At 37.9% G+C, this 14,308-nt stretch overlaps 1 protein-coding gene across 1 annotated transcript; it reads left to right on the top strand.

Annotated features, from left to right (window-relative positions):
* Positions 1-1,529: 1,529 nt before the first annotated feature.
* Positions 1,530-11,746, top strand: cxcl14 (chemokine (C-X-C motif) ligand 14). The gene is made up of 4 exons (XM_052065219.1): positions 1,530-1,782; positions 4,005-4,110; positions 10,346-10,459; positions 11,565-11,746. The coding sequence occupies exons 1-4, from the start codon at positions 1,719-1,721 to the stop codon at positions 11,578-11,580; spliced, it is 300 nt and encodes a 99-aa protein (XP_051921179.1). The 5' UTR covers positions 1,530-1,718; the 3' UTR covers positions 11,581-11,746.
* The last annotated feature ends 2,562 nt before the right edge of the window (positions 11,747-14,308 follow it).

Raw genomic sequence — 14,308 nt, 5'->3', positions numbered from 1 at the left:
GCGGAGTCTCTCCTAAGTCATTAATCATCATCTCCGTGGCAGCGAGTAAAGCCATCATAATTGCTAAGATAACCTGAGACTGACACTGCGGGTGTGTTTAACCTCTGGAACCACGTGCTACGGGTGATCGAGTCCCCTTTTCACAGGCGTCTGGCTGGAACTGCATTAAAGCAGAAAACATCCGACTTTGAACAACAAAATAACAGGCATATTAACAGGCAAAGTGTCAAGACTCTGGAGAGAAAATCGACATTTACTTACCTTAATTTTGCTGATGCCTTTAAAAATGTGTTCATTTTTCTCATTCAATAAGTGGTTCATCGAGGTCTAAATGATACAATGTGCATAATAAACAAATTTACATATACTGTTCATCTAAATAAATTGGTCCCTTAAGGTAAAAGTTTAAATCACTCAAAACACCCATGTTTTAAAATGAAATGACTGAAATTGTCATTATTTCATTCCTGGACAAAAAAACCCCACACTTTTGTTTTAGTTTTTGTTGTTATTCAGAAAATAGGAGTCTAAAATATTGTACTGAAAAACATACAGTCATGGCTTCATTATTCAAATGTAAATTATCAAACAGTTTTTGCCGCATTTTTTATTTCAATTCAGTGGACATTGTTCTTCCGCTGTGTATGCCTTGGCCACCTGAGGGCAGTATACGATTAGATATCCTTTATTTGTCCCACACTGGAGACATTTACAGTCTACAGCAGCAAAATTGGGGGGTAGCAGCAAAATATAGACTATAGGGGAATAGAATATATAATACGGACACATAGCTGTATATTGAGATGGTCAAAACACTTCGGTCAGCTGCAGCGTTGTTTGTTGTTCTTTGCAGAGGTTAAAGAATATTAGCCTGTGAATATTGTGTCTGTATACATGTATTGCTGCTACATTTGGGTTCATTTGCTGCTTAAGGCGTTATAACCCCGCAATGAGACCTTCTGTAACTTGTTGCATTGTTTTATTTTTAGAATTAAGCGAAACTGATTTATCTAAAGCAAAGCTATGTATTAAAATATTATTGTTTTAAATACTCAAAATGTAATTGTCTTTGCGTTATGTTCATTTGGAATGAAAACTGACTTGTCGAGCTCGAAGCCACTTTTTTTATCAATTGTTCTCTCGCTGCCAAACCACTAATTGTAGTATTTGAGTTCATTTCCACCACACAGTGCTCGCATCACAAATTTTGGCTCACAAGTCAAAGCAAACAATTGACCATTTCAAAAAGTTTGTAAGTCAGTCATATCTCAAGGCACCACTGTATAGCTAAATTATTGTCTTAACTATTGGTTCGTATTCTTTATCGACCTGTATCTACAATTAGTCAATAGATTTTGTACTATGTGAATTATGAAATGGCAGTTTTCTCGGGCGTATCCACTCTCAGACATTTGATGTTTTCTCATGAAACGGACTCACGGTCCTCCTCGTCTCTCCTGCGTGGTGATTGGCCGTCTGGCGGTGCATATTAATGAGCAGAGGGGGACAGCGGGAGGCCTTTAAAAGCAGCAGCGAAGCAGGCGGTAGAGTGAGAGCGTGTGTTTACGTGGACCTCCTCCATCACAGAACCTTCAATACGATCCACGCCGCCTGTGGACTTCCAAAAGTGTGAGACATTTTGACACTGCCCTCCCCCACCCCACTTTTCTTTTGCTTGCAGCGCTCTGGTTTTGGACACTTTAAGAAGGTTGAAGACAATGCTACGGTGTACAGCGGTGCTACTTGTGCTGGTGGTGGCCTTACATGTCCTGAGTTCCGAAGGTACACTTCTGAATTTACTAAATTCTTTCTTTGTGTAGAAATGTTGCTGTTTTGATGTGTGTGGGTTTATTGTTTGTTTGTTTCAGTGCTTATATTCCATCGAAAAGCATGGCAAAAGCTTCCTACTCAACTTCTTGTATGTGCATGGCATTTAAACACACAACTGAACTGATTTAATTAAAGGCTTGGCACAGGGCTGCATAGAGAGGGGGACTCCGATGGCATGAACTTAAATTTAATAGATCTTGAGGTAAATATGCTATATAGACGTGCGAGAAAGTATACAAACAAAGCTAATGGCAGTGCAGGATGCATGTCACTTGTAGTTTTTCAGGGAGAAAATGCCTTGAATGACCAGATTAGATGTGGGGAAAGTTCTTGTTTGAGTCAGTGGTGAGGCAGCCAACCCCCGATTTAGATCAGTGATTCTTGAGGACAATCCTGCTTGCGCAAATTATTTTCATTGTGCTGTGATTGGAATCTTATCTTGAAATCACAACATTTCTAAATAGCCCTTTTCTGTTGTTGTTCTTCCCTAATGTGTCATTTTAAGCAGTCTTGAGGTAGTTTAAAAGGTGGCCTTTTACCCACAGAACTTTTGCTGTTTTTAATTGTTAGTTCAGTGATTAGTTCGTAGTCCACTAGGTGGGGCCATTTTCTAAAAATGAATTGTACTGTACTGCATTTAATACGAAGAATGTGAATCGCAGACCAAAGAAAATCCTCTTGCTTGTGGAAAAGTTGCATGTATGAGTTGTTTATTTCAATCAGTGGGAGATGCCCATCGCAATTTTATTCAGATTTGACTTTACTTTTGTATTGAAGACAGTATTTGTTGTCGTTGTCCAAAAAAAAGCTCCAAAACAGTGTTACTTAAGTGTTGAAGCAGTAGCATAGCATTATAAAATGATTATATATACCGGTATTTAAAAAAAATAAATCTTATTTTTGGTTGCTTTTTGTGTATTTTTCTTTTGTTTTAATCTGATATTTAGTGCTACTTTTATTTCCAATCCATCTGTGGAGCAGTTATGGCTGAGCCCTACAAATTCTGTGAAGGAGAATCATTCTGCTCCAATCGGCTTTAAAGTGGAATAATTGTTGTTTGTGTGATTTCTAACACTGGAAATTTCTGTTAGAAAAGAAGTGTAAGAGCCCAATTTTTTCTGCGCAAAATCACCCGTCACAATGTAATAAAAAAAACAAATACTAACAACATTTTGATTGGCCTTTGTTGTCATGTGGTTTAGTGGCTGTGAGGAATGTGACAGCTTTATTTGCCCGCCGGCTGATGGATGTAACCAACCTTGGTACTCAACTACCGCCCCACTATCGCAAGCCAAAATAAATTCATTTTATCAGGCACTCACAACGCAGCCATGCAGTGAACAGGGGGCAACGTCCCCTTGAAGCAGATGAATGTTGAAGAGTGGAGAAATGATTGGGTACACCTCCAAACAAATGTTGATGTTGGCCTACCTTCATAATATTAAATCAATTAATCATTGCAAAGGCATTTTCAGGGCTCCAGACTGTCTTGGAAAAAGTGGCCTTTTTCCCCCTAAAATTTGAGACAGTGCAACAACATTTTTCATCTACTTGTGTATATGTGCCAATACATTTGCTTTTTAAAAAATTTTTTTTTTAATTCTTGAATATTTTTGTTGGTGAAAATTTTCTGCTCCACATGTCTGCTCATTTATCAGTTACTTTACTTTGCAAGCCAATCTGTGATTCATGTGTACACCTAAGGGGCAGGGCCACTGTACTCCTCGCAAAAAAAAAAAATGTGTAAATGTACTTCATAAAGGGGGCAGTGAGAGATCACAACAGTTGAATATGATTAATTGTCACAATTTATTGTGTGTGTGTGCGTGCGTATGAGTGCGTGCGTATGTGTGCGTGTGCGCGAGTTTTGTCTTTGTGTGTCTTTGTATGAATTTGCGCATGGGCGTTTTCTAAATACTTGTTTTATTGTTTGGATTTATTTTTACCAGTGCTGGATTAATAATGGTTTTCACTCTGCATTTTACTTTATATTCTCACCATGTAAAGCACTTTGAGTCCTCTCTGGGAGAAGAGCTACGTAACTGAAATCGTCTTACTTTCACCATAACAACATGAATGGATTTTGAATTGTTAATTACTCAAAATAAAATGACATCAAAGAAAAAAAGAAGTTGACTTGAGTGTATTTTTTCTTCTTGTTCTTTTTTCTCCAGGCTACAAGTGCCGGTGCACCAGGAAAGGACCAAAGATCCGCTACAAGGATGTGCAAAAGCTGGAGCTCAAACCCAAACACCCTTACTGCCAGGAAAAGATGATATTGTGAGGTTTATTTTATTTTATCTCCTTCATCTCTGTTGTACTCTGCTCTCGTGATGTGCAGTGAAGGAGAATCACAACTGGGGGATGTTATGTCAGCTTCACAGCAATTGCATAATATGTCATCTTGGCTTCCATCTGCAGGTAAATTGTGGTATCACATTCCAGAAAAAAAACAGCTAGATATATTTTAGCATTAAACTGAATGCCCTTAAAAAAAAGGCACATCGTCAAATTGTGTGGATGGACATACAGTAGTCCCAAAAGTGCCTGAAAATGACGTTAATATTTACGTTTTATTCATATGGATGTTTTCCACCATTGTATGATGATAAGCATTGTTCTTTCAGTGCTCAGGTAAAGCAGCAAGGTTGTTATGAAGAAGAACAATACCTCAAGTTTACCGTTTCATTTTTATCCAGATCTTCAAGTCTGATGGGTCTTTTCACCCTTTTTATGACACTCGAAAAAAGAAAAAACGTTTTTATTTGTCAATTACTTAAATAAAGCAAAGCAATTGTTATAAAGCGGAAACATTATTCTGAACGTTTACATTGGTTGAATATAATTGGAAATGTACATTTTTTTCTATTAAATGGCAATTTACATGATAAAAATGTTTCATTACAAAGTACGTGACATTAAACTTATTAAGGCTATCATAGTTACGGGAAAAGGCAATTTGCTTCGATCAGAATGACCCAAATATAATTTAGATGTCTTTTGGTGATTCCATTCGTTGTAAACTACTGACATTTTACGTTCATATTTACTTTTTAGCAATGTTTTAATTGATCTTTTCCACCATTTCATGACAATATGGTTGTTTCATTGCTTAAGTACAGCAATACATAATACAATTACCGGTAAGTGCTTCACTGACAAAATTCCCAGATTTTAAATTGTTAACTTTTGAATGTCTTCAGACAGAAGACACCATTTGCATTGACTCAAGAAAAAGTCACTTCAAGTTCATGAATGTGTGTGCGTGTGGAAATAATCCACAGACATTGAATGTAAACATGCAGACATTAACTCAATTAGCATGTGACTGGGTGGGAGCGGGGGCACCACCTTACTGGTGCCCAATGAAAAATGAGCCTCTCTTTGGGTTTTAAGAAAAGGAGCTAAAAGAGAAAGGGAGAGGGAGCAAGAAGAATAAGGTTTTTTTTTGTTGATTTTGCAGTGTTGTTTGGCTTGTTTGCATTCTGGTTGACTGGCAGCCAGAGGGGCCTAAATCGTCTCTCATTCGTCTCTTTTACCTCCATTTTGCTGTACTTTAAATTAGATGTATCATGCAGTTTGGACTATACTTAAAAGGCCATGTGATTTCTCCAAAATGTTTTTTTACCACTTCCAGTTGAGGTTTGTGATGAAACTAAAAAAAATGAAACAAACAGAATGACATATTGGGTGTTTAAAAAAAAAAACAACAACAACTTTACCTGACAGAATTCTGCTAACTCAGTGCTAATCCATAGGGCACATGCATCTTATAAAGGTACACACATTCACCTATCACATGCATAAACACTACACATACAGTATAGTCTATTCATTTTATGCTTTCATTTTTGTGGGTTTATAATACAGTATGTTCATGAAGTGTGTTTGAAACATGTTTAAAGTGCTAGCAGTAAGAGGTAAATCAGTTTTAAAATGTTTATTTATTTTTTATGATGTCTCTGTAAAGTGGACTTTCACCTTTTGAGTGGGTCTGAAACCTAAACGGGCAGAAGCAAACGGTGAAGAACAAAGGCACTTGTGTGTGTGTGTGTGTGTATATATATATATATATATATATATATATATATATATATATATATTAGAGCTGTCAAACGATTAAAATATTTAATCTAATTAAAAATGCAACTGTCATAATTAACTCAAATGAACTAAAAAATTAATCGTGATTACTCACACATTTTTTTATCGTTTCTGAATTTCCTTTTACATTTGTTGTCCTATTTTTCCCCATTTTAATGCTCTCATCAACTTGGAATCATGAATCAGTTTTCTATGTGCCAAATGAAAATATTTACAGAAATTATTTCAATTTTCAATTTTACATGAACATTTTTCACTTGGTGCAGTTATTCACACATAATCTCTCACACAATATTACTGTCCATCAATAACGGTGAAAAAATGTTTTGTCACACAACAGCTGCTTTAAAAGCTTTTTTTAATGAAATCAAAACAGAGCAATGTAACATTATAAAGTGCACATGTAAGGTACACCAGTACTCAGCCTATAGTGGATTTAAACCATGGTTGCATACTTTTTTTTCTCAAGTTTGCTTTCAACACAGCAGTCTGTTTCTGTATGTTTGTTGAAGAATAACGAGACACCGGACACCAGTGTTCAATATGTGCCGCTGTATTCGAAACTGCCGGCCGTACAAACAAGCACACGCACTTCCCCCGTGCTGCAGGGGCAAACCATTCTGAAAGGGGGGGAGGGTTTAACTCCCCCTAACACAGTCAGGCTATGTTGATAGTGTTGGTCCTTCTTGCGTGGAAGTCTCTCTACGGTTTTGTGTAGACCTCATTTCAAATGACTACACTTGGTTCGATGACAACACTGGAGACGTCTTACTTTCGCTAGGTCGCTACCACTGTAGCGCACTGTCACCGTCAGACGAACACAGAGAAGCTCCACCCGCTCTATTTATATGGACACGGAACGCTGTAACCTTCCACACAAAATAGTTCCAAACAAGTAACAATCACGTCAGTGACATACATCGTATACCTGTATGATACACAGAGAGAGAAGAACAGATAACTTTGGTCTTGTCAGTGGAGCAATATGGCAACTATTTAAAGGTAAACTTTCCATTCATTCATTCATTCATTCATTCATTCATCTTCCTAACCGCTTGATCCTCACTAGGGTCGCGGGGGGTGCTGGAGCCTATCCCAGCTGTCTCCGGGCAGTAGGCGGGGGACACCCTGTTTTCGGTGTCTCGCGCTGCTGTGGCTGGCAAAACAGACATGGGCATGGACTTCTGCAGCGCGCTTGTTGTTTTGTTTCTGGTGTATTTATAGAGCAACGTAACATCCGCTTGTGACGTGTGCCGCGTTAATCGCGTGAGAAAAAATTTAATCCCGTCAAATATCATTTAAATTAATGCCAATAAAAACGCGCTAAGCTGTCAGCTCTAATACATACACACACGCGTGCAGACATTTTGACTATCATGCTGCGATATCTCACTAAAGAACCTGGTTCAGAAAACTGACGCAAAAAGCCTTTAATCTAATCCGATGATCAATTACTTTTTTTCCCCTCCAAAAGGCCTATTTGTCTCCAAGTCAACTCATTTAACATTCATGGTGGTTGGAATGGAGAGGCCCAAGGCATACTGGGTGTTTTCCCACATTTCTCTCTCCCTTTGCCTTAAATGTGCCACATGCCAGGCAGGAGGTTACCCACAAACCAGACTCGTTCATGGAGTTCACATATGAAATTCTTTAGCGTATTGTTATATAATGCAATCAGCAAGTTTAATGTCTGTCAAAAATCTGCCATTTGTCGTTCAAAAGAAGGAATGTTCTCAAGCTTGTGTGTGTGTGTGCGCGTGTGTGTGCGCACGTGTGTGTGCGCGTGTGTGTGTGTGAGAGAGAGAGAGAGAGTGTGAGTATTTGTTCTCTTCAACTAAATGAAACACAACGGCACTTTTCACTAGGCAGCCAATCATCAGCATGTTCTGCTTGTGTCTGATATGTTTTTTACTTTTCATTCAATGACATAGTAGATATGACAGGATATCACTGGATATGAATGTCTGTACAATGCATCGGAAAATGTAATACAATCGACTATGGAATCAGACAATACAATAAAGGATATAATACCCTGCGGTTCAATCGGGTACAACAGGACAAGATACCATTTGACAGGACATGCTAGGATACAATGCGACTGGTACGATATCAAATGATACCATACAATCCAATTGGTACAAAAGGTGGTACAGTAATCCCTCGCTATTTCGCGGTTCGTTTATCGCGGCTTTGGGGCATCTCGGATTTTAAGTGTTGTTTACTATGCGTGCTAGTGTGTGTGCACTCTGCTCAAGCACAGAAGGTCCACGTAGGGCACGTGTGTTTGTGTGTGTGCGTTAGGGATGTGAATCTCAGCACTGAGGACGATTCGATACATATCTCGATGCACTACCAGCGATGCGATACTTAAACGATACATGGAATTTTCTGGCGACACGATGCGATACGTTTCACCGTCCGTCTTCACGATGTGATACGATGCGATACACATTTAGTTCAAATCAATGCGATACGATACAGTGCAATTTGTTGTGATATTGTGTGTGCAATTAAACATGATGCAAATACGCAAAGAAAAAAAGTTTAAAAAAAGATGGAATTCAGTATGGTATTGCAAAAAGTAGACCACTTTATTCCTTATAAACAGTAGAACGTGTAAAACAACTTATTTAAGCCCTTTCACAATTGGGTTTTGTGCAAAGAAAACGTAAACAATTTGTCACCTGAGACTCACAGCTGTTGCTGTAGTGTAAACACAAACAGAGGACTCAATGAGTGTCTTATATGAAATATCCATCTCCATAGGACAGACAAAAATACAATTGAAACAATGTGGCAGTTACAGCCTCAAAGCTGCTGTGTGTATTGTAGCGTACACACACCACTCTCTCTGAGTGTCAAAATGAAATGTCCAAAAGAGTCATCCATATATAGTTTTTCCTTGAGCGGTCATAGTGAGCTGCAAGGGAACCCCAGAATAAGAGGCGATTTTTTTTCTGATCCTGACCTGGTTTGCCAAGTTTCTCCGGTGTCCAACGAGGAACTGGACAGAGAGGGGGCAGGAACCTTGTCGGTGATGTGGTGCCATCGTTTTAAGTGGTCTGCATATTTGTGGCGCTGCCGTTGTATGGCTTCGTAGTGCGATATTCTTTGGAAATGACCGAGGTTTTATCAAGCTTTCCATCTTTCTTTTCGAAGCCGTAGTTTCCAAACATAATATCTGTATGTTGCGGGTGCATTAAATAAAGTAGTTTCCTCGCTGCTGTTTGCGCGAACTTCCATAGTGTTTCGCGAGTAGTGTACTGTACTGGACTGTATGTACACTCACGGCTTTCGTCCGTGTTCAACACAAAACGCAAAGTAATGATGGTGCATTCAATGCGCCTAGGAAAGGGCAGATAGGTGACGTTTAACATGAATAAAACGGTGCTTGAATCGGATTTTACCGATACCCACCAATGCATCGTGATGAATCTCGATTTCACCCGTCAATCGCGTCGTACCCAGTGAATGAGCCGATGCACTCGCATCGCGCACGTGCGCATCGATGTATCGATTAATATTGATTATTTTCCACACCCTTAGTGTGCGTGTGTGTGTGTCTTAGTGCACTCTGCTCAAGCGCAAAGGCCCATGAGGGGCAATTGTTTATATATATATATATATATATACCTGTGTGTGTGTGTGTGTGTGTGTGTATATATATGTGTGTGTGTTAATTGGTCACTACTTCACGGATTTTCGTTTATCGTGGGTGGTTTTGGTCCCCATTAACCGCGATAAATGAGGGATTACTGTATATGTGGTGAAAGATATGATACAACGGGATAATTCAAACAACCAAACTTTGTTTACATTGCACATTAAAAAAAAGCATTTTCATGAATTCGCCCAAAAATAGATAGCATCTGGTATGTGATCTAATTCGATTTGTATGCTAAGATATGACGGATACAGAACAAGATATCATATCTTATGATGTACTAATTGGATACACTTCTGTACAAAAGGATACAGTAGAACAAGATTGAATACAATTTAAAATGATTGATACATTATGACTGGATATGATCCCATATGATTTAATCACCATGCTCTACAATCAATATGATAAAAAAGGACATACAGTAATATTGTATGACATACAATAATATAATTTAAAGGACGTCATATTTAGATTCAGTTTTGTGAATGGTGAGATGAGAGAATTTAGCTCTTTCTCAACCGATTCAGACCATTCGAACCTCGAACTGTTGATCTCATCTACGGAGCTATTTGTCCCATTCCGCAAATTCACACATTTTCACAATGAACTACGACATATTTGAATGAATTAAGACATATTATTCATTGTCTCCTCCTCATGCCACATTTCTCAATCTATTTAAATCATTCCAACTTGAAAGCATTCCTTACACTCGGGACATCCTGTGTGTTTCCCCTTCAGTGTGACAATGGAGAACGTGGCTCGCTTCAAGGGCCAGGAGTACTGTCTGCATCCGAAATTGCAGAGCACCAAGAATCTGGTCAAGTGGTTTCACATCTGGAAGGACAAGCACAGGTGAAGACTTTTTATAATCAGATCTGACTATTACCATCTATTTGCTGTTTACAACAATTATTGAGATAAACCATTGGTGACATCATATATAGTACGGCACCGACCCTGCATGTTCATAGTATTTCAAATTTAATAAATGTTTCTGCACTGTGAATGGGACAGAATCAAGATGAAAAAAGTTTTAATCATTTAAATGTTTATTTATTTTTGTATTTATGATCCACAAGTAATAAAAACGTATGGATAATTTTCTCAAATATGAGTACCAGTACTTTTTTCTACATGGAAATCAGAACCAAGATGCTTTTAAAAAAATGTAAATGCAGTTTTAGATTTATTTATAGTAATCCGAAATACAGTGCAACCTTTATCTCGATCCATCCATTATCTGATTCGCTTGTCGTCACGAGGATAACATTCCAGCCATCTTCGGGCAGTAGGCGGGAAACCCTGAACTGGTTACCAGCCAATCGCAGAGCACTCTTAGACAAACAATCATTCACACTCACAACCACACATTGGGGTTATTTATTTAATTGTATTTTATGTTTTGTGGGGATGGGGGTGAGAGAACTCAGAACAGAAACTACACAGGCACAGGGAGAACATGCAAACTCCACACAGGAAGGGCGGAGCCCGGAAACAATCCCCAGACCTCTACACTGCGAGGCCGACATGCTAATGACGTTGACAATGCCAACCTGAACATCAAAACTTTACTTTGAAAAAAAGAATTTGACAATTTAAATGTGACATTAAAATACACTTTTAATTCAACTAGATTGTGTATTCTCAATGGGTCAATGGAAAGGTTGTGACATTTTCCAAATTAAAAGTCACCTGCCTTTTTCAAACAGTACACAGGACCACAATGCTTTTTCAAAATGCAAAAAAATTAATACATTTCAAGTGTGGGGGGTGGGTCAAAAAAACCTTATTGAAAATAGTCAAAATGACAAAATAATGCTATACACCAGCATTCCCACCAAGAAGCAGAGAAGATAACAAAGCGCTGTGAAGCGACCAAAACCCTTTTTTTTTTTTTCAATGAATGCAACTTTTTTAAAATCCTACTTCAATTGCCTCTCTTTCCTTTTCTCTTCAGGGTTTACGAAGCCTAAAACCTTGACTTCTTTTCATCATCAAAAGAAGAAAACATCTTAAAAAGAAAAAAAGAAAACAACAACGACCAGGACTGTTTATGATGTCACAAATATCTGCAGTACATCACCCTCCTCTTCTGTGGAAGCCATCAGGAGATAAACCTAATAATAGTTACACTTACTTTTTTTTCAGTTTTTGCCACACAAATATACCTGAAAATATTGTATGTACAACATACATTACTCCTATTTTGTATGCAACGTAAAGTGCATTTTGTAAACATTGTTGTCTATTACCAACTTTATAGTGTTGTGTATGTAAAATGGGAGCATTATACTGTAGTTGTTTTGATATTTAATTTGAATGTTTCGGGGCTTGGGGTGGGTTAGTTGACCAACACACCGTTCAACATTCCATTGAGTGTATACAAAAATAATGAATGCAGCAATAAAATTTCTGGTAAGTTCAGGTTGTCTGATTTAATTTGTACATTTAAATGTACCTTCTATGAGTTCACAAAAGGACAATAAAAAAGATAGCAAGTAAGAAGATAGTATAACAAAGACATGTACTGAATTATTTTTAACAGGTTTACATGAGCAATGGCTTAAAAAACACGATTAATCATATTTATTAATTTTTTATTATGATCTTTTTTATGGTTAAGTATGTAACCCCTCCTTGAAGCCATCACCTTATCATGGTCGAGTGTACACCAGTGACCTTAGGGGCTAAATTGTATGGGCCTTTATGCAACCGGCAGGGTCCTCCAAGCTATAAGGTCCTCGGACCAGACAAAGTATGGACTTCCTATGATGATGATGATGATGATACAGTATATCCGTCATATATGTAACTCTGTTTTTTCTCTATCAGTTACTGGGGCAGATGGAGGGTCTCCAGCACACACCTCCTTGTCATCACAATTAGTTAGGTTTGTAAGCCCTGGAGGGAGAGGAGCTTGTCACCGTAATGTTATTTGTCCATATGTAGGTTTGCTCCTGTCCTCCTGTGCAGTTTATTGTAATTGTTGTATTTTTGTTGTTCATCTTTGTTTTCCGGTGGCGAGCTCCTCTTTTGCTTCAACTTAATTATTCCCTACCTGCATTCAGTTGATCAGCTCGGTACGTGAAGGCTTTTGTTACTGGTGTCTTTTTCTCCTTCCTCACATCTTACGTACTCCCTTAGTTACCAGTAATTAAATTGTGTGGGTGATGCGAGTGACTTTGCGATTTTTGGGGGTCCATATATTTGCATACATCCGCGTAACAGATGAATTAAATATTTGGACCTCGGTTTCCCTCCAAGACATAAGTTACCTGGGTCGAACGAATTGTTAGTCCAGTCATATGTTGGTCCACAATCTGTGCACGCAGCAACTTCGCATTTAGGGTGAAGCAGTTAACTACTACCTTCTGGCTGCATGTCAAACACAGCAACAGTGACAATATCAAACTCTTCAAAGTACAATCTTTCCTCTGATAATGCTGGATGTGTGACTATGCATATGGTCCATTCTCGAAATTTCTTGAAGTCGACCTAACTTTTCCATTCGTAAAAGGCTTTACATACCTTAGAAACCCTACAAATAGTTAATATTAGAAAACCGAAAGAGTATTTCCATTAAAACATGAGTGGAAACAACGAAAATAATTTTCGCACAATACTTTGAATACATTTTTCCACCATATTTAATTCAGTGATGACGACGTTTGTAGAAAGAATGGGTCAACAAAAAAAAGTTGTGCATATTTTATGTAAATGTGTAATATATTTTAAGTGTTAAAATCAACAAGAACTAATTTTACGGTAAAGTTGAAACAAAAATACAAATTTACATTTTAGTGGTTGATAATAAGTTCCTCCACCAGACGGGGGTGTTGAGCTACTGTATTTTATTCAGAATGGGCCAATAACAATGTTACCACGTGAATCTCGCGACAATTCGTGAATTTTCTACAATAGCACAATTTATCTACACCCAAAAAGCCCCCCAAAATACGTATGTTCGATAGAGTGAAAATATAGTCGCACTTTATAGGCTTCAATAAAAGCAGAAAAACACAACGTTTTACACTTTAGTTTGACATTAAGGTGTTTGCGAGTCCGTTCAGTCCATAAAGATATATTGCACCAATGCTTTACGAATCTTAATATCCACTATCGGATTAGTTTAAACTAGGAAAACAAAGCTGGTTAAAAATTAAAGTAAAAAAGTCGGGAAACATATTTGACGATTTAACATAGTTCAGTCCTTCCACTAGTATGTGGAATGGGCCAACATAAAGGTTACCATGTGAAGCTAGCTCAACCTGTACATTTCTCAAAATACAATTACATTTTCACACGAAAACATGCTTTTACAGAACGTAAAGAAATGGAAAATACACGCAAGTATCTTTTTTCAGAATATGTACGATTATACGAAAACACATCGTGACAGTGACAGGCATTCGTGTATATAATAAAATGGAGCAACTAAGATGTTTCCATGATCAACGACAGAAAAAAAATCACTTCAATTTGTTGCACACCAAATGCTATAATTTAAAAATAATATGTTCTTACATAATGTGAATATCTTGTGAATGTCTGTTACATCCGTACAGCCAAAGAGTGGAACAAAGCAAACTGTTTTCAAGTGTGCTTGCCTAAAGCGTGACGTTAGCGACGTGCCTTTGCTCGACTCGCAATTTTGCCAACAAAATCAAACAGAACATTCAAAGGCGCATAGTAAAGAAGATA

The sequence above is a fragment of the Hippocampus zosterae genome, chromosome 1, assembly GCF_025434085.1.
Source record: "Hippocampus zosterae strain Florida chromosome 1, ASM2543408v3, whole genome shotgun sequence".
Classification (NCBI taxonomy): Eukaryota; Metazoa; Chordata; class Actinopteri; order Syngnathiformes; family Syngnathidae; genus Hippocampus; species Hippocampus zosterae.
The sequence above is the reverse complement of the archived record's forward strand: the minus strand, read 5'-3'. Positions and strand labels throughout refer to the sequence as shown.